We start from the raw sequence: 19,456 nt of genomic DNA, 5'->3' as shown, positions 1-19,456 counted from the left end.
CACCCACGAGTTTCTTTCTGCTGGTGGTTTTGGTTTAGAAAGAGTCTTTCTTCTCATTGTGTTTTTTTAAACTTCTGGCATGTGTTCTTGATATATTGCTTTATATATTTTGCTCCCCTCCTCCTCCTCCCCCCTGCCTGCCCCCCCACCCTCCCTCCTCCCAGACCCTAGCCCAGCTCCTCCCCCCACCCCATCCAGCCTAATTGCTGCTGCTACCCGCCCGAGTTGTTCTAGTTTCTCCTTTGCTGTTTGTTGCCCCCTCCCCTTCCCCCCCAACACCCCCCTGCCACACACTAGCCCCCCAGCCCACACACGCTCTGCTCCCCTACCTCTCCTTCTTCTTGCCCCTGACTCTCTCTACTTACTCCAGGCCCCCTGCCACACACTAGCCCCCCAACCCACACACCCTCTGCTCCCCCCACCTCTCCTTCTTCTTGCCCCTGACTCTACTTACCCCAGGCCCCCTGCCACACACTAGCCCCCCAACCCACACACCCTCTGCTCCCCCCTCTTCTTTTTTTTGCCCCTGACTCTCTCTACTTACCCCAGGCCCACTGCCACACACTAGCCCCCCAACCCACACACCCTCTGCTCCTCCCACCTCTCCTTCTTCTTGCCCCGACTCCCTCTACTTACCCCAGGCCCCCTGCCACACACTAGCCCCCCAACTCACACACCCTCTGCTCCCCTCCCCTCTTCTTCTTCTTGCCCCTGACTCTCTCTACTTACCCCAGGCCCCCTGCCACACACTAGCCCCCCAACCCACACACCCTCTGCTCCCCCACCTCTTCTTCTTCTTGCCCCTGACTCCCTCTACTTACCCCAGGCCCCCTGCCACACACTAGCCCCCCAACCCACACACCCTCTGCTCCCCCCACCTCTTGGGACCACTGCTGCTGCTGTCCTCCCCCACACCTGAATCCCCCCTCCCTGCTGCGCTGCGCTCCTCCTCTCTCCTCTCCCTCTCCCTCTCCCTCTCTCTCGCTCTCTCTCTCTCCTCTCTTTCTCTTTGTCCCTGCCCCCTTTTTTCTCTCTTCTCTCTTTCTCCCCCTATCTCTCTCTTTTCTCTCTCTTTTCTCTCTTTCTCTTTGTCCCCGCCCCCCCTCTTTTCTCTCTCTCTTTGACTTTTCTCTCTCTGCTCCCCTTCACTTTCCACCTCCTCCCACAGCTGCAGCCGCACACAGTAGCCTACCCACCTGGCGGCTGCCATCGTGTTTTTTTTCTTTTGAAAGTTTTTGGTTGATTTGTCTCTGCTTGGGGGTGAGTTGAGCGACACAAATAGTGTTGTCTGTCTCCTCACTTCTGCCCCTCCATCGTTGACCTACCCCGGTTGCCTGTGCCTCGTGCGGCCGCCCTGCCTGTGTCGCAGCCCAGGGTGGCTGGCTGGCGGTGGCGCATCCGTGACCAGCAGTGAGTGGCAGGAGAAGGACTGGAAGAAGAGGGGTTAGATCGTGTGCAATGGTGCACCTTTTGTTGCCCCCTTTCCCTCCGTAGTTGGCGGTTTTAAATAGGGACACCCCTATTTTGAAATGCATTTGGGTGTGGGGAGGAGGGAGGGACCCTTGGAGAGGAGATGTACTGTTGTAACTTGTGTCTTCTTGCTCAATGAAGAAATTGCTGCTGTGTGTTGCGTTGCATTGCATGCGTCTTGCAGTTGGTTTTTGAACAGGTGCCTTCCAGAGTGTTTCCTTGCCTCTGAGGCAGAGTGGGGTCATGGGTTCTGATGCTGCTACTACATGCTGTGGCAATGCCATGCCAGAGTGTTTCCTGGCCTCTGGGTGGGGCAGAGTGGGGTCATGGGTTCTGATCTGATGCCTGCTGCTACTACATGCTGTGCCAATACACATATATGATGATGATGTTCCATCCATGCTGCCATCAAGTGTTTGCTGCTGCTTGCTTGCCATGGCATTGGGCGGGCAGAGTCACAGTGTAGGTGGATTCAACTTCTGTGCAGGTGCGACTGGGTTCTGGTTTTGGTTGTGTGCAATTTAAAATCACTAAATAGGCTGCATTGAGGTTGATGCTCCCCCCACAGGAGCATTACTTGAAAACCACCCCCCAGAACCATACCACACTGTGTGTTTCAGTTCACTAAATGAGGGTTTCCTCCTTTGATCTGCAGGTTCCCAAGCTTTGACTGCATCCCTCCCCCCCCCAGTAGGTGCTGTGCCCTCCCCCCATCCATTCTCCCCAAAAATAATAAAAAGACTTGCCACCCACACCACAACTACTCCACCCAACTGCCCGTGCCACCCACACCAGGGGTCCACCCTTTAATCCCCAATTCTAAAAAAAACCTCCCAGCCCCATCTCCCCAATTGGCTTGACACCCAAATTTTAAAAGGTCACCCTCCCCCTCACTTCAATTGGCTTTCCCCCCACACCATATCAAAAAGTCTTCCTTTCCCCCCTAATTGGCTTACTTTTTCAAAACAGACTCCCCCCCCCATCGGCCCCCAATCAATTGGGGGTTTTTTGCCCCTTTAATTTTTCCAAATTATTTTTTGGCCCCTTTCTGGCCTTACTCTTAAAGTCTCCCTCCCTCCTCCTAGATAACAACTAGGATGCCTGGCAAAGGTGATCGCTGTGTTCCGGCCAGGCCTTCCGCTAGCTTGCCAGGCAGAGGACGTGTGAGAGGCCAGGTGCGGGGTGCGCCTGTGGCACAGAGAGGGAGAGGACGCGGAGAGCCCGAGGACAACCCACTCCTCCCCATTGGGCAAATCTTCGCCCCGGCTCCGACTTTTGTCCGCAGGACTAATTTCCCCCTGCCTGCTGCCGCCAATCGCGACAGAGGCAGAGGTGTTAGGGCTGTGGCGGGTCCCTCCTCGGCGGCACCAGGTGCTGCTGAGGTACCGCCAGTTGTTGTGGTGGAGGAGACTGAGGGTGTGGAGGAAGAGCAGGTAGAGGGCGGTGAGGACCGTGCAGCCAGGTTCTCCCTCCCTCTGGGGCCCCTTCCCCCTATCCTTTCGCCCCTCAGTGGGCCCCCCCCTCATGAAGCCCGACACTCTAGGGAGCAGTCTGGCGAGGTGGTGGAGGAGAGGCCTGCCTCTCCAATGCCAGTTGAGCGCGGCCCTTCCTCTGCTGTGGAGGGCAGAAGGGGTGGGTTGGGTGGCGGCAGTGGGCAGGCAGCGGCAGCCGCCCCCCCCAGGACTGCAGCCACCCATGAAAAAACGGCCTAGGACGGCGCCCAGGGCGCAGGAGGCCAAGGGCAGTGGTGTGTGGGCGCATTTTGAGGTCCCTCAAGATGCCCCATTCCACACCCGCTGTGTCCACTGCAGGATGCAGGTCAGCCATGGAAAGAACCCTGGGCACCTGGGTACGACGCCTATGTGGAGACACATAGAGCGTCACCACCCAGGTCTCAGGGGACAAGCTGGCAGCGCTAGCGCGCCTTGTGCATCTGCCACTAGGGCGGGCAGCGGCAGTGTGCCAGCCAGCAGGCAGGCTACACTGCCAGTCCAGCGGTGGACGCAGTCGTCGGGCAGCCAGCGTACTGTTCGCGTGGACCATCATCACCTCACCCGCCTCATAGGGGAGATGATTTCCACCGATGACCAGCCGTTTCAGGTGGTTGAGAACTCCGGCTGCTGCTGGATAATCCAGTACCTGGCTCCCGATTACGTTATCCCCTCAAGGACCACGTTCAGCCGGAACGTAGTCCCCTCCCTGTACCGCAAGTGCAGGGAGCTCGTGTCGGCCAGGCTGCGTGCAGCTCCGCTAGGTACCAGTGTGCATTTCACGACTGACCTCTGGACCAGTGTCAGTGGGATGCACGCTGCTTTCCTGGCCCTCACTGCCCACTGGTGGGGACCGGAGAGTGAAGGGACCTCCTTGGGCGATGCTTCCGGGTCCTGCGCGGCTCCCGCTGCACTACGGCACAGGTGGGCTGTCCTGCACGTGGAGACGATGGACATGAGGCACACCAGGGAGGCGGTGGCGGCCGTACTCGACAGCTAGATAGAGGAGTGGATTGGCAGGTGTCCACACCTCTCCCGCGGCTTCATTGTCACCGACAATGGAGCCAACGTTACCGCCACTGTCGAGACAGTCATGGACTATGTGAACATACGGTGTATGACACACACGCTCCATCTGACCGTCAGGGACGCTCTTGGCCTTAAGGAGCTGAAGGCGTTCCAGGAGAGGGGGGGCCGCCCCATCCCAGTTGCTGTTTCTGCCACGGCCATGCTTGTGGATAAGTCTCGCAAGCTGGCCGCCCACTTCCACCACAGCGAGAAGTCCAGGAGACTGCTTCGCCAGAAGCAGGATGACCTTGGGCTTCCTCGCCACCTCATCCCTTCGGATGTTGAGACTCGGTGGAACTCCACCTTCCTCCTGTTCCAGCACCTGTTGGTGAAAGATTTATTGCACTTGGTCCCTTGGGCAAGAGTTACTAGCATAACAATGCATCTTGCTGACCATTGCACAGGCTACAGCTGTTTTGTTTATGCAATTATCAGTTTATGAGACTAAGTGTGAAACTCCTACCTAGTCATCACGCCCCTAATTAGGGGGCTTTATATTGTTGAGCTCTAGGAGCCAATCAGTCATTGAATGTTTTGTCCTTCCGGTGAGATGTAGGAGGATAAAGTTGACTCCAAAAAATATTTTTGGAAGGAATTGGTAGGTAATAATGGACACATAAGGGGGAGGCTGTGGATGGTACTAAGATGTTAGCCTGGTAATGCAACTAGTTTTGGAATTGTTTTGTATTTATCTTGTATGTTTAGAAGCTTTGGAGCTCTGAGGAAGAATGATCGAAATGGGTTTGAAAATTTCCCAGGCCAGCCCATCAGCTCTGTCGTATACAGATACTATGCACAGATCTGCTTACTAGCAATTATATTACACCTTCGTTCTCAACATTCCTGCACTTTATCTCAAACAACAAGCTCCTCTTATTTCTATTTATCACCTGGAGCTCAAGGACTTGTTATCTCAATGCAATGTTTGCAATTGTTATTTTAGTTATGTTAGAATTCAGGTGATTTGTGACTCTTGTGATTTACACAAGTAGATCTATCTGATTAACACATGAAAATTATATGAGGTCATGTGATTGTATATATTCAAATAATTATGGATATTTATTCAATTTTGCAGTCTTTTCAGTTTTGTTATATACAAGTATAAGGTGGGTTTCCCCCACAGAGAAGAAATTTGTAATTTTCAAAACTGTGCCTGCTTGAGAGGTGTTATCTATTCTACCAGCCACTACTGCACGGTTCATGTTTATCTATCACCAGCACCTTTTGGAGCAGGAGAGAGCCCTTGTCACCCTGGCGAGGGACGAGTCATTGGATGTCTGCGACCTCTCGAACACAGAGTGGAAGCAGATGTCCGAGGCGGTGTAGGCACTCAAGCCCTTCCAGCTTGCCACGAAGGGCTTGTGTGGCGACACCACTCCCTTGAGCCAGGCGCTGCCCACAGCTATGGGTCTCGAGAAGCTGATGGGTGAACTCCAGATATCTCTGACCACGCCAGAGGGTCATGCTCTGGCTGGGAGACTGAAGTATGGGGTTGGCAGGCAGCTCATTGGTGTGCTGGGAGAGAGGGAGGAGTATGTCCTCACTTGTCTCTGTCACCCAGCCCTCAAGGACAATGCTGTGAGTGCCGACGAATTGCCCAGGTGGAGGGGCGTCCTGGTAGAGAAGGTTAGGGAGGAGGAGGCCGCTAGGGCCCGCAGAGACCAGGATGTTGGTAGTGGTGCGGGGGCAGCCACCCAACCCGCACCCAGCAGCAGCATGGGTGGCCAGCCGGCGTCAGCTTCCCCTTCCCCTCCCTCTTCCCAGTCCAGCAGCATGGCATCCCAGGCAGCGCCATCGCAGCAGCCAGTTGCTACCGACTCAAAATCCACCCAGTGGTTTCAGCGGTTCTGCTATGGCGCCATGCCTGGTATGCGGGAGGCTCGACCTGCCAGGTCCCCCTCCAGTGCTGAGCAATGCGTTGCGCCGTACTTGGAGGAGCCTGTGGAGGAAGACGGCGTGGACTGCGCACAGTTCTGGGCGAGCCGCCGCCAAGTCTGGCCGGACCTGGCGGTGGTGGCTGTGCGCCTCCTCTCCTGCCCCCCGACCAGTGTCCAGAGTGAGCGGGTGTTTTCACGTGCCAGGGACATGGTGACACCCTCTCGCTCCCGCTTGGACCCTGGTCTGGTGGAGCAGCTGGTCTTCCTTAAGGTGAACCTCCCCCTGTTGGGCTACCCCAAGCTGGAGTTTGAGCCGGGTGAGTGATTACCGTGGGTTGCCCTATGGTTGGTCACCTGCCTGGCTCGACCTCTGTGCTTATCCCTCCCCCTCCCCCCATCCACCTCTAGCTGAGCTGATGTGACAGATGCTGAGCCGTGCCAGCCAGTCGCAGCGTGTAGTGTGCCCACACAGAGATGCATTGGTAGTAGTAGTTGTAGTACTGCGACTGGCCAGACGTTTACAATGCCCACACCCACCTAAAAAGAAACCCAATGCTGACCAGCAGCAGCACAGGCCCTTATCTCTCCACCGGTCAGCATTTGGGGACCTGGCGTGGGCACGGCACACACCCCAAAAGTAGCACAGCCCTAATAGTACTAGACTCAGCGGCAGCGGCGGGTATACGTTCTAATGCAGTGTAAATATTGTAAATACTTGTATGTAAATAAACATGTAAATAATTTTTTCTTTAAAACCCCATGTTAAAATCAACCCTCAAAATTGTCCAAAAGGGGGAAAAAAGGTAACAAAGGGAGAACAAAATGATGAATGCCAAATGAATTGATTTTATTGAAAATGTTACCAGAAATCATGTGGGGGGGCGGGGGCTTGGTTTACATGGAGAAAATAATTGGATGATTTTTTCTAATGAAACGAATGAATTATTATCATCTTATGTTCATCTTGATTGTGGTCACTGTTGATGTTGGCTGATGGCAAAAAAACCAAAAACCATCAGAATAGCAATGAACTGGCTGCCAACACAACATATTGATTGATAACTATGCAGGGGGGGAATTGGGTCTCTGTGTGTGTGTGTGTGGTGCAGGCTCAGTCTGTCTTTTCCTGTTGTATGTGTGTCTGTCTGTGTGAATGGATGCCTAGCACTGTCTGTGTGTGTGGATGCTTTCTGTAGTGTGCTGTCTGTCTGTCTGTGCTGTGTGTCTACATGTTTTTTTTTCCTTCCCCCCTCCAAGACTCCCTCCCCCCCGTGACTCCCTCCATCCCTCCCTCCCCCCATCCTCCCTCCTCCATCCTCCCTTCCACACCCACCTCACCTGCCCCCAAACCCCGGTCTGGCAAGATGATGAGAATCTGGTCTCTCCCACCGAAGCACACACGTGACCATGTGTGTGCATAATATGTGGCTGACCAACTCTGAGCCAGACCCTCCTCCCCCTTCAATCCCCTCTGCTACATCCCTCTCCCCCTCCAACTCCCCCCCCTTTCCTCCCCCCTTCCCTCCCTCCCTCCCCCCTCCTAGCTAGCAGCACACACACACACCTCTGGTGGCAAACACCAGCACGCATGCACTCACACTGGTGCCACCACCACCTGCCTTGGTCCTCTCTGTGTCCTTGAGCAAATATGTGGTGGACCAGAGAACCATTTCTTTTCAAGTAAGGCAAAAGGCATGCACTCACTGCCCACACATGAAAAAGAGGTGAAGACAAGAGACAACTACTAGAACCAGCAGCAGCAGGTGAGTGTTGTCTTGTTGTGTTGCTTGCCAAATGCCATTGCCCATGCTCAATGCTCTCAGTCTGCTGAAACTAACTAACTAGTATCATCCTTCCTCACACTCAGTCAGCTGCACTCAATGCACTCACCACACTACACTACAGCTGGTGGTAGAAGATGTACTGGATTTCAACTTCAAAATCTGTGCTAGGATTGCCCCGCCTCCTCCTGCCTGTAATTGTGCCCTCTCCCCTTGCAGTTGCGCGTCGTGACAGGTTGGTGTGCGTGCGCCATCTACTCAGCTCTCCTTTTGTTGGCTTGGCTTGCTAGGCACTGGCTGGCAGCAGCTGTTGGCTGTGTGCCATGCTCAGGCTGTGGTGCGTGTGACTGGCAATGTTGGTGTAGCGTAGCAACACTGGTTTTGGGGGTAGTAGTAGTAGTAGTTGTTGTTGTTGCTGGCTGGCCTCTGGCCAGATGTGGGGTGTGTGTGCATCATCCATGGGGAGGAGGAGCAGCAGAGCAGAGCAGGTTGGCTGGCTTGGCTTCTGTCTGTCAGACCTCAGTGGCAGGCACTGAGTGAGGCGGTGGCTTCTTTGGGCATCATCACATCACCCATCATGCAGAGCAGCAGGTCTGCTGCTCTGCTCCGCCTCCTGCTTCTTCTCTGTGTGTGTGCTTAGTGTGCTGCTCCACTGCTGGCAGGCAGCAGCAGCAGTGGCCTTTTTGTTAGATCAGGGAGTTGGTGTTGTCTCTCTGAGTGTCATCTTAGTTGCTTGGGTAGGTGGTAGGTAGGTATTAAGGTGGACTGACTGGGTGTTACGTGTAGGGCACCCAGAGAGAGAGGGGCAAAGAAGCTGGGGTGACAACTGATGGGTGCCCCTAGCATTGTTGGTGGGTTTCTTGAAGAGGAAAAAAAATTCCCATTGGCTAGAATGGGGATTTGGGGCAGCCCCGTGTACCCGCCTCCGTGGGGTGGCAGCACCCCCAAAGTGGGTCCGGGGCCATGGCAAAAATGGCCTCAGTCCCTCACGGCAATCCCCGGAGAGATAGGAGTGATGGTTTTTTAATCAGGATTTCCTAAGGCATTAAATAACTGTCTCTCTATGTGGCTTTTACCTTTCACCCAGTGACACACATTCTATTCTTTCCAATTAGATATTATTTAATGCCTTAGAAAATCTTAATTAAAAAAACCACCACTCCTATCTCTCCGGAGATTGCTGGGAGGGACTGAGGCCATTTTTGCCATGGCCCCGGACCCACTTTGGGGGTGCTGCCGCCCCACAGAGGCAGGTCTGGGGCAGCCCAAAACCCCCATTCTAGCCAATGGGAATTCCCACCCCCCAAAAATTCACCAATAATACTGGGAGCAACCAATTGCCTGGGGATTGTTGGGGTGGAGGACACCCATGGGTGGCTACCACCCACCCCAGCTTTTTGCCCCGAAGTGCTCCACATAGGGAGTTATGGGCAAAATTTGAAAATTTTAAAAAAATTGTTAAAAAATCAGAGGAAGGTCCAATCGACTTGAAATTTGGGTGGCAGGTAGAACACAAGGTCCCCTTTAAAACCAGCTAGTTTTTGAGATCCAAACCAGTTCGGTTCAGATCCGAACCGGTTCGGATCCGAACCGGACCGGGGTGGTTCGGACAAAACCAAAACCGAACCACCCCGGTCTGGTTCGGACCTGGTTCGGATCTGAACCGAACCGGGAGAACCGGTTTTGTGCACATCCCTAGGGCCTTCACAGTCGTATCGTTGGTCCTGATCAACACATGCTTGCGGAATCTCAAGTTCTGGAACAACAGCAATGCCAAGTGAATCGCTCAGAGCTTTAACCAATTGATACTGTGTAACAGTAGGGTTTATACATGAAGGGGTAAACCCACTGGCCCCCCCCCCACACACCGAATTTGGGCAGTAGTCACCGGAGGAACTGTCTGGTTGCCCCTATTAACAGTAACTGGTACTGGTATACTAGGAGTAGGATTGGGTGAATCTCCTCCAGAGGCCTCAGAGAAGTGAACCCCCTTCCCATTGTTGCCAGGACCCCTTAGCGTAGGGGACCTGTGTTTGGTGCGCTTTTTCTTTTGGCTTTTTTAGGTGAGTTGGCCCCTGAATCAGTAGATGTAGAGGCAGAGGACGCCTCTCTGCCCCTTTTCTTTCCCCTTCTGGACTTTTGCACAACCCCCTTTAGAGATAGCACTAGGGTGTCCTGTATCCAAGACTGCCATGCCAGTGGCATTTCCTAAGGGAGGGCTTCTAATGGGGCCGATTAATGGGGCTGCTAATGGGGCCGAGGGACCTGCGGGAATGGCACCCTGACCCACCACGCCAAGGAGGCATCTCACCAAGGTTGCTGCATCCCTCTAGCCAGATGATGGAGCGGTCTTCCTTGATCTGCCTCCCAATCCCTGGCAGTCTGTGGTCAGAGAGGCACAGCTCTGAGTGACAGCGACTCCCGACCTTCCCGCCCCAATCCCAGGTTTCCTGGCACTCATATAAGAATAGGTGCCCGACAGCCCCGAAGTGCTCGGCAGCAGTGGAAGCAAGGCTGCTGCCTGACCCACACTGTCTGGCTTAGGCTCCCTTCTTGCCCTAGACAAGCTCCTGGTCAGTCTGTCAGGCAAGGAGGCGTCCTCCATTTCGCTTGGAAGTGTGGCAGTTAATGGCGGCACGGTGGTTAATAGTGGCGCAGCTGGAGGAGGAAAGCCCGGTGCTCACGTTCAGAGTGGGAAGCCCTCTGTGTTCTTTCCCTGTGGGAGCAGTACGTGTCTAATAGCCTGCCCTCACTCCATAGACACAGGACAAACACGGGAAAACACGGGGAATAAAGAAGGAAGAAAAGTTGGGGGGGCGGGTTTGAGAACGAAGAGAGGAAGAGCAAGCTAAATATGTCAGAGGAGTACAGAGTAAGGACTGGTGCTGTAAAAGAGATATAAAAGACTGAGGAGCAGTTAATAAAGAGCTAACTAAGGAACATCTGCCTAGGAGTGCAGCAGGACTAAACGAACTGGGCAGGGTTATCATGCCCAGACTCTTAAGACTTTGCAACATTTTCAATTAGTCCTACCTGAGAGCACGTGAGAAGGATAACCCACTCAGAGATGGCTTTGGCTCCAGCAGCAGAGAACCACATCTTTTATATTATTTTGGAATAGCAGCATGAAAGATGCAGGTCAATATTTCCTTAAAACAACAACAACAACAACAACAACAATAAGGTTTAAGATAATGAAAATGCTTACATATTACACAAAAAGTGTGGAAATACCAACCCAGCCAGGTTGGTCTCTGGGTCATCTCGGAGAGACTACATTACTCCTTTGTTGATGGAGTTACACTGGCTGCCAATAGTTTTCCGAGCAAAATACAAAGTGCTAGTTATAACTTATAAAGCCCGATACGGCTTAGGCCCTGGGTATTTAAGAGAGCGTCTTCTTCGCTATGAGTTCCACCGCCCATTGAGGTCACTTGAGGAGGTCCGTCTCCAGTTGCCGCCAACTCGTTTGGTGGCTACACAGAGATGGGCCTTCTTGGCTGCTGCCCCGAGATTGTGGAATATGCTCCCTGCTGAGATACGATCCTCCCCATCTCTGGCAATTTTCAAAAAACACCTGAAAACACATCTCTTCAACCAGGCTTTCTCAGCTTTTTAAAACTTGTTTTTAAATTCTTCTGAGTATTTAATTGTTGTTTTACGATGTTTTAAATTGTTAATTATTGTTTTTATGCTTTATTATTTTTGTTTTAATTATTAACTGATTTTAATGGTGTTTTAATGTAAACCACCCTGAGCCTTTTGGAACGGCGGTATAAACGTTTTAATAATAATAATAATAATAATAATAATAATAATAATAATAATAATAATAATAAATACATTTGGTCATCTTAACTTCTTCACCATGTAAGCAATCAAGACTTTGTATAGTATTCTATATTATACTGGCTAAACAAACTGGGCTCAACACGCCCATACTTTGCCTTCATTTTTCAGTTCTGTACTGGCTGGAAAGGAATATGTCCAGGTAGAAATTTAACAAGTAGAGCCCAACCACTTTCTGTAAACGCACTTGATGGAATTCTGCCTGATGCACTGTGACATTATGAACAGCATCCCATGAACTGGGACTAGCAAGTAATTGCTATTATTATTATGATTATATTTTAACTTATTATGACAGGGATAAATGCTAAATCAGAAGATGAACTGTTGAAAAGCAATCCCAATGGGGTTTTAGAGGTTATACTAGGATACAGCATATAAAGTTCTTACCGTAGTAGTATTAGATATATTATATCTAATGTGATTTTTCTTGTTGGTATCATCTGTATCTCTGTAATAAATATGTAACTACTATCTCACCTTGGAGCCTGCTCTGCAGCAACACTGCCTAACAATCCTAGGCTGGGGTCCTTCCTGGTTCCCTTTTCCATCGTCCTTATCACTTAAGAAGGGAGATCATCATACAACTATAAACAGGGTAGGAGATGAGTCATACCCAATTTCAGGAGCTGGGCGCATTCCCATTTGCAGATGTGTTAGATAAAAACAAGGTAGGAGTGGGCAGTTCGATAGTCTGTCAAGCCCCAGCTGGGTAGGATTTGTGTACCTTACCCAGATTTCATCCCCATGTTCTGAATGAGGTAGGTGGAAAAAGTGTCCTACCCAGAAAGGGCTTGACAGATGATCAAACTCCCCACCTCCTACCTTGTTTTTATCAAAGACATGATCACAAACTGGAATGTGTCCAGCTCCTGAAAGTGGGTAGGACTTGTCTGAGCTGCCCTAACTAATCTTAACTACCAGATTTCAATGAGGTGTTGCTGCTACTGCTCATCCCAATATGCCTTAGGTCTAGGTAACATTCCAGTGGGCTCCCTGACCCCTACTATATGGTGCTTGTCTATTAAACTTGACTTCCCTGTCATCCAAATAGTCGGAAAATGTATCTCCCCCCACCACCCCCAACATAGTTACAGAGCATATGTACCAAGGCAGTTCTAGCAAAAGAAAAGTGCTACTATTCCACTGGCATAGACTGTGTAGTGCCCCAATGCCTGCCTAAGTGTATCTTGTGATAATCCCAACCCAGCCAAGTCTATATGAAAAAGTAGCCAGGGGCATGAGTTCATCTTCAAACAAAGAGATGAATTAAAAGCTATGTACAATATAAGATCAGAGAAAACAAGTTTGTTTTTATTTTCCCATATACTCACACATGTATGGCATGAATAAATACAGATTTACATATTCATGTGTGCAAATTTATCTTATATGACAGAGATAAATCTTGCAAACACTCTTTCAAATCATGAAACAGATTACAAATGCAATAAAAAATAAAGGTATTGCAAAGCTGGACGAATGGAAGAGACAATGAAGATACTCCTTTCCTGGAGCACCATTTGGTCTAAGTCTGGCCCTAGGAGGCTGTGTGCATGGTTCTGTTTTCACAGTAGTGGATAAAGATGGTTGCCTGGAGGCTATTCTTACTCAGCACAGATGATCAGGACAGTCTTAAGGCTTACATCATTTCTTTTTATGCACAGCAGTGATTTGCAGGATTTCTACCTTGTTAAATTATGTTGTCATCTATATCTTATTTCTACATGTATCATTTGCACAGATTTAGTTCAGGGATTAAATGAAACTGCACACTCAGATGTGCAAAAAAACTGAGTGGAAAAGTTTTAACCTAATAAAGAGCAGATAAATCACAATATTTCTTTTTGCTACATACAAAGAGGCTATTCTCACATGCAGCTAAAATTGGGCTAGGGAAGCCCAGCCCAATTTTAGCTGTGTGTGTGAACCAATGGGAGCTCCTGGCCGCGGCTCGCCACCGAACCCTCTTGGGTAGCCCACCTCTTAACCCAGGTGTTGGGTGCAAGGGAGCCCGAAAACACATTAAGTGATTGTGTGTCATTGTGGCACAGCATTGTGCCGCACCAACTCATGAGTAGCCCCTCCCATAACAGGGAGGCTCCCCAGAGGGTACTGCACACTTATGCGGTGCTTTCAGGGACTTCTGGGGGCCAGGAGGTCCCCAACCTCCACTGCTTGCACCAGCTCTGTGACAGAGCCAGTAATCATCTGGGTGGCCGGATGATTGAGCAATTGTCTGCGGGGAGAATGGGTCAAACCTACTCTCTCCGCAAAACCTCTTCATACTGCTCTTGTGGAGAGCCTCAAACTCTGGAGTATGCACAGTTTAAACAAACCTGTAGAATTTTAAGGTTGAGGGTAAGCAGAATGTGATGTTACCATTAAGAGAGAATGTCAGGATCCAGTGATAAAAAAATGCCTGAAGACACACTAAGGGAAGGACAAAACAACTGTCAGGAGGAAATCTATTAGGTGCCCAGCCTCATAACACAGATGACTAAAAGGAACATGAACACAGGACCAAGTAGGACTCTTAGAGGAGCAAAAAGCAAGGAGTAACAGTGGCTGCTGTTGGCCTAATTGGGATGGAGTGAAGAGTCCAGAAGAATAAAGAGGTTGGACAGACACACACAAGGGTTGAGGACATCAGTTCAAGCAAGTCAACACAACTTGCCAGTGATTTGATTCTGCCAGCACCTTTTGTTTAAACAATCAGTGGCCTGTCCAATCCTCTGAGGGAGTTTTGGAAGGGTGTGCAAGAGTTGTTAGCTAAGGAGTATCAAGGAGAGTACCTAGGTCCTATGCTTGGCAAGAAACATTACAGATTTTCTTGATACACAAACTGTCAGGAGATTCGAGAGGATACAACTGTACAAGGGCTAAGCAGCTTACCGATAAGCAGTGCCTCCCTCACAAGCAAGTCAGAGAAGCGAGTCTCACGATCAGTGAGACTCGCCCAAATGAGGTCAGCAGAGAGAGTGGGCTTGGCACACTCTCCCTGCAGACTATCCAGGCTGCAGCCCTGGGCAGCCGGATCATCCTCCCACACGACTGCTGGCTCCATCACAGAGCCGGCGGGGGCTGCGGGGATCAGGGGCAGTGCAGCCCCCGGAAGTTCCAGGAGCACGTGGGGCATCCTGGAGTGACCCCCAGGGCCGGGAGGCTTGTTTCAGCCTCCTGGCGGGGGTCTCACCGTGTGTTGCCGCGGCATGGAGCCGTGATGCGGCAATAGCAATAGCACTTACATTTATATACCGCTCTATAGCTGGAAGCTCTCTAAGCGGTTTACAATGATTTAGCATATTGCCCCCAACATTCTGGGTACTCATTTTACTGACCTTGGAAGGATGGAAGGCTGAGTCAACCTTGAGCCCCTGGTCAGGATTGAACTTGCAACCTTCTGGTTACAGGGCAGCAGTTTTACCACTGCGCCACTAGGGGCTACACGATCAAAAAGACGGGGGTTAGCAGAGCGCTTGCTCCGCTAACATCGTTTAAGGGGAGAGGTAAGTTAGCGGGTTACCCGCTTTGGAGAGACAGGGCTCACCTGCGAGTCTGGTAGTTCTCACGTTCTGCCAAAATCGGGCTAGGCCCAGCAGCTAGATCAGGGGAGTAAATGTATATGCAGTACCTGGGTACGCATAGTGTCAGTTATATCTCTGTCTTCCTATCCAGATCTACAGTATTCCTGCCCATCGCCCTTGCTTCTTTAGCTAAACTACCCTCAGCCATCTGAAGGTCTTCTTCTCCCTTACAGAACTTGGCCTGTTCTCCCTTGCTGTCCCTTATGTCTGGAAGAACTCCTGGGTGATGCTGCCTCTCTCTTCCTTCAACCCATCTGCAACAAATGTCCCCATGTACATTCTCTTTGCTGAACCATAATATTTGTCTTTTGGCTGTTGTACTGTTTTAATGTTGTAAAATAATTCCAATCTAACATGAGTCTATTCCTTTTCTGACTAGCAGTTAACTAAGCCCAATATTCTTGATATCTAGCTAGAATTATGTTGTGGTAGTTGCATTATTTTACAATAAACAAACACTGAACATGAATTATTTCCTAATTTCCTGATGATATCATTTTGTGAAATCCTTTTGTAAGTATTTACTCTCTGTTACATAGTTTAGCTTTTATACATACTGTGGATAAGGTCTTATTTTTTTAATGTCACAGAAGACCACAGGCAGGTTTCTCACACTTGCACAATGTACACAATGTTCTAAATGCAATGCCAATATTTATGCAGCCGTTCCTTACAATGTGTGCAGACAACATACAGACAAAGGAAAGGATGAAAGGGAAGAAATGCATTATTTTCCCATGCCAGTTGCCCATTTTAAACTAGAGGTACTACTCCCCCATACATTTTATATGGAAAGAAAACAAAGCAATCTTGTTAAAAGTAAAACACCTACAGCAAAACCTCTCCATAGCCCCTAATTTTCAGTTACATGATTTGCCACAAGAAAAAAGCACTACAAAATTCATTCATGCCTTCTAGATTGCCTATTAATCTGTGAACTCCAGAGTTAGATCAGAAGCAAACTGGTGGGGGTGGGTGGAGAAATAGTTAAGGTAAACCCTCTGGGGGACATTCAGTCTTGTCTTCTCTATAGCTTTCTTGTCATAAACAATGCTTAAATGTGTGGGACACTACTTAGATCCGATGGCTAATATTTACTTTCTATATTGGACTTCACTAATAACACATTCACAAAGTACTTTGTGAATATTCTGACCACCACCCCGGTCAGTGAAGGGATAGATTTCATGACTGGAAAATATAAGGGCATGTGCAAGAGAGCACTTTTATTATCCAAATGGCTGGTTTAATCCTGTAGCATTTAACCAGAAAGGACAGAAAAGGTACTGAAGAAAGCAAACATTCATTTAGTAGAGGAGGAGTTGTTGGCAGCAATCTCTCTTTTGGACTGTGTTGTCAGTGCTAGTCCTGCTCACCCCTCCTTTGCCATATGGAATAGCAGGTATAAGCCCTGGGATTGCCCCGGTTTCCGTGTGACATATGGATGAAAGGTGTGTGGCATCAGTGCACCTGACACCAGGAACTTGACAGCTCAAGACATTTTGCTGCCCCAAGTGGCAGCTTTGCACGATCTGAAAAGTACTACGCTCCAGGATCTCCTGCTACCGTTTCATGGAGCTTCGGGGGATTCTCAGGTACCCTCATAACCCAGCGACAGCGACTTGCCGAAGGCCATTCATCTTGCTTCAAAAGGGATGTGAGTTTAGACCTAGCCATTCCAAGTCCAGCACTTCTGAGAAAACACACTAGAGCAGACCGTAAGTAAATATGCTTTCCGCCATGTACCTGAAAGGGAGTCCCATTGCAGAAAGGCTTGGGTTCCGAGTGGGCATCGTATTGTAAAGAGTACAGTTGGAAAGCGGTCTAAAAATATGCGTAGTAGTACAGGAAGGGAAGCCCTTAGTCACAGTTTCCGAGGTAAAAAGCAACAGGTGTCTGATGCCCCGCGGTCACTGGGAGCGTGGCTGGTGATCAATCACACGGGCGAGATTTATCTCCAGAGCAATTACATTTTAACCGAGCCCCCCCCCCCACTTTGGAAAGCTACCTTGCCGGGATCAAGTTTTCCCTCAGCCCCAGAGGGAGGGTGCGCGCGCCCCCGCGTGTGTGTCACACACTGGGCACATTACGCAGGTTCCCACCCAGGTCAAGGTAAGAGCAAGCACCTCACACAGGAGAAGGCATGAATTAATTTGCTGCTCGCACAGCTCGCCCCGCCCAGGCGATGGCAGCAGCACAAGCCCCGACCTTCCCACAAGCTTGGCAGGGCGAGGCGGGCGCTTCTTCTTTCACAGCCTTCTTCGCTGCGCGTGCCCCAGGGGCCACCCTGGGCTAGAGCGAGAGCCTCGGAGGTCGGAAGCGGGAAAGCGCGGGCTGCTGAGAAAGAGCGAAAGAGAAAGGGCGGGCTCCTGTGCGCGGCGCCGCCGGCTGCCAGGCAGGGCGCCCGGAGAGGGGAACAAGGAGGTAGAGGCCGCGCTACATGCGACCCGCGGGCTAAGCTCGGCTCCCCCACTCCCTCTGCCCGCCTGCCTGAGGCGGGAGAACGACGCTGCTGTTGCCGCCGCCGCCACCGGCCAACCGGAGAACGCTCCGCATGCGCTGCTCGGTGAGGAGAGTGGGGGAGCACAAGGGCACCAAATTCAAACCGTGCCGGAGTAGAAAGAAAGGAGCAAGCCGACGGGTGGGGGGGATAGCTTGAGAGGGGCAGCGAAGGAGCAGCAGGGAGGAGGAGGCGGTGGGAGGAGAGCAAGAGGGAGAGAAACACTTCTTTAAAAAAAAAAGAGGGATGGGGGAGAGGAGGAGGAGGAAGGGGTGGGAAACCAAGACAGGGTAAGGAAAGAGAGAATGTGTGTGTCCCTCGCATTCTCTCCAGAGGGAGCTCAGGGCTCCTTTTTCCTTCCCTCCTTCGCACTCCGACCAAGGCAAATCTAAGCAGCTCCCTCCTTTTCACTGTAGCTGAGCGTCCCCCACTGGGCACCGCCATGGTAGACAGGGGTCCCCTGCTGACTTCCGCGATCATTTTCTACCTGTCCATCGGGGCAGCTATCTTCGAAGTTCTGGAGCGACCTCACTGGAAAACAGAATCGCTCAAGTACAAAGCGAGGAAAAGTGAGCTCCTCAAGGAGTTTCCCTGCCTGGGCCAAGAAGGGCTGGATAAGATCTTACAGGTGAGTTGAAAAAGCAGCTTTCTCTTGCTACGCTCGCTGTCTCGTCAGAAACTCGGATAGAGAAGCTCCTGTGTTGCGGGAGTTTGGCGGCTTGTCAGTTTTGCATGCTATGTTGTTTCCACTGTAGAGCCTAAGCGCACGATTGACTCTTCCAAGAGGATTTTAAAGGGCACTGGTTATGAGCCTAAGTAAATGCCTCCTGAGATTATTTAAAAATGTAAGCACTCTCTCTCTCTCACACACACACACACACACACACACACACCCACCCACTCACTCATCTTGCAATGAAGTAGAGGGAGAAATGCCCTCATTTTTTTAAACTCCCAAATGAGACATGTTTGTGTTTCTCCTGCAAGTGGGAACCAAACGTTTGAATGAAAACATGGTTATTGTTCAGCTCTGAAGGAGCATTTCATGTTCCATGCCTCCTCCTCCCTCACCAAATTGCACAAACTCAACAATGCATGAACAAAATTCAAAGTAGATGAACACCCAGAGAGTTCTAACACTGGGAGTATGTGTTTGCAGAACAAATAGTTCTTTGAAAGAAAAAATACATTAAATGTGACATTTAGCACAAAGTTGATTTGTAGTAACAATCTTAAATCATTTTTCCCTTTTTTCCCCTCTCACTGTATGTGCCATCGTATAATGGTGTTTATCTCTGAAATAGTGTTTAAATGGACTTTCTCCAGTAGCGTTCAGTTTCAATTAGTTTGTGTTTTTCCACACTGTTAAGGCCAAGTTGGTCATATTTGCAAGAAGCTATTATGTGGTTTTTCTAGGGGGCAGGCCTGGCACATTGTTTGTTTTATATCAGCAGCAGGTGCCTTATTTCCCATTTCATCTTTTTAAAAGCTGTGCAGATGTGTCAGTAAAAGTTTAAAAATGTGCACAGGTGAAAGAGGAAAGTTGAGATTATAAAGAGAAAACAAGTATAGCTAAAGAGTGAAAAGTCAATTTTGCAATATGTCCTTGAAACAATGTATAGTTTACATTTTCTTTCAGAATTGTTGAATGGTAGCTTTAAGACTGTGTCATGAAGAAAAAGCTTGTATGTTGATAGCAAATAATCAGTTCAGTGCCTTTAGGCTAGATTGCCCCTTCTTTGTTTTTGTTGTTCTTTACAAAAGTGATTATCTTCCTTGAAATCATTCACTGGGAAACATTCCTTAATATGGCTCAGGGTAATCCAACTCC

At 50.0% G+C, this 19,456-nt stretch overlaps 1 protein-coding gene and 1 long non-coding RNA gene across 5 annotated transcripts in view; both read left to right on the top strand.

The window, feature by feature from the left end:
- LOC128349261 (uncharacterized) overlaps window positions 1–15,610 on the top strand; it is a 31,825-nt gene extending 16,215 nt beyond the window's left edge. Inside the window, exon 3 of one of the 2 annotated variants that reach the window (XR_008318680.1) lies at window positions 15,299–15,610. This is a non-coding gene — a long non-coding RNA (uncharacterized LOC128349261). Of the gene's footprint in view, window positions 1–15,216 lie in introns of both variants that reach the window. The other variant, XR_008318678.1, reaches the window with a different exon arrangement.
- A 1,022-nt stretch (window positions 15,611–16,632) lies between these two features.
- The window catches only part of KCNK5 (potassium two pore domain channel subfamily K member 5), a 47,026-nt gene continuing 44,202 nt past the window's right edge, over window positions 16,633–19,456 (top strand). Inside the window, exons 1-2 of one of the 3 annotated variants that reach the window (XM_053305275.1) lie at window positions 16,633–16,843; window positions 18,042–18,253. In XM_053305275.1, the coding sequence (XP_053161250.1) occupies window positions 18,068–18,253 (186 nt within the window). In that variant the 5' untranslated portion in view covers window positions 16,633–16,843; window positions 18,042–18,067. Of the gene's footprint in view, window positions 16,844–17,256; window positions 17,692–18,041; window positions 18,254–19,456 lie in introns of those variants that run through there. The other 2 variants (XM_053305278.1, XM_053305272.1) reach the window with 2 other exon arrangements.

This window comes from Hemicordylus capensis, chromosome 1, assembly GCF_027244095.1.
Source record: "Hemicordylus capensis ecotype Gifberg chromosome 1, rHemCap1.1.pri, whole genome shotgun sequence".
Classification (NCBI taxonomy): Eukaryota; Metazoa; Chordata; class Lepidosauria; order Squamata; family Cordylidae; genus Hemicordylus; species Hemicordylus capensis.
The sequence above is the reverse complement of the archived record's forward strand: the minus strand, read 5'-3'. Positions and strand labels throughout refer to the sequence as shown.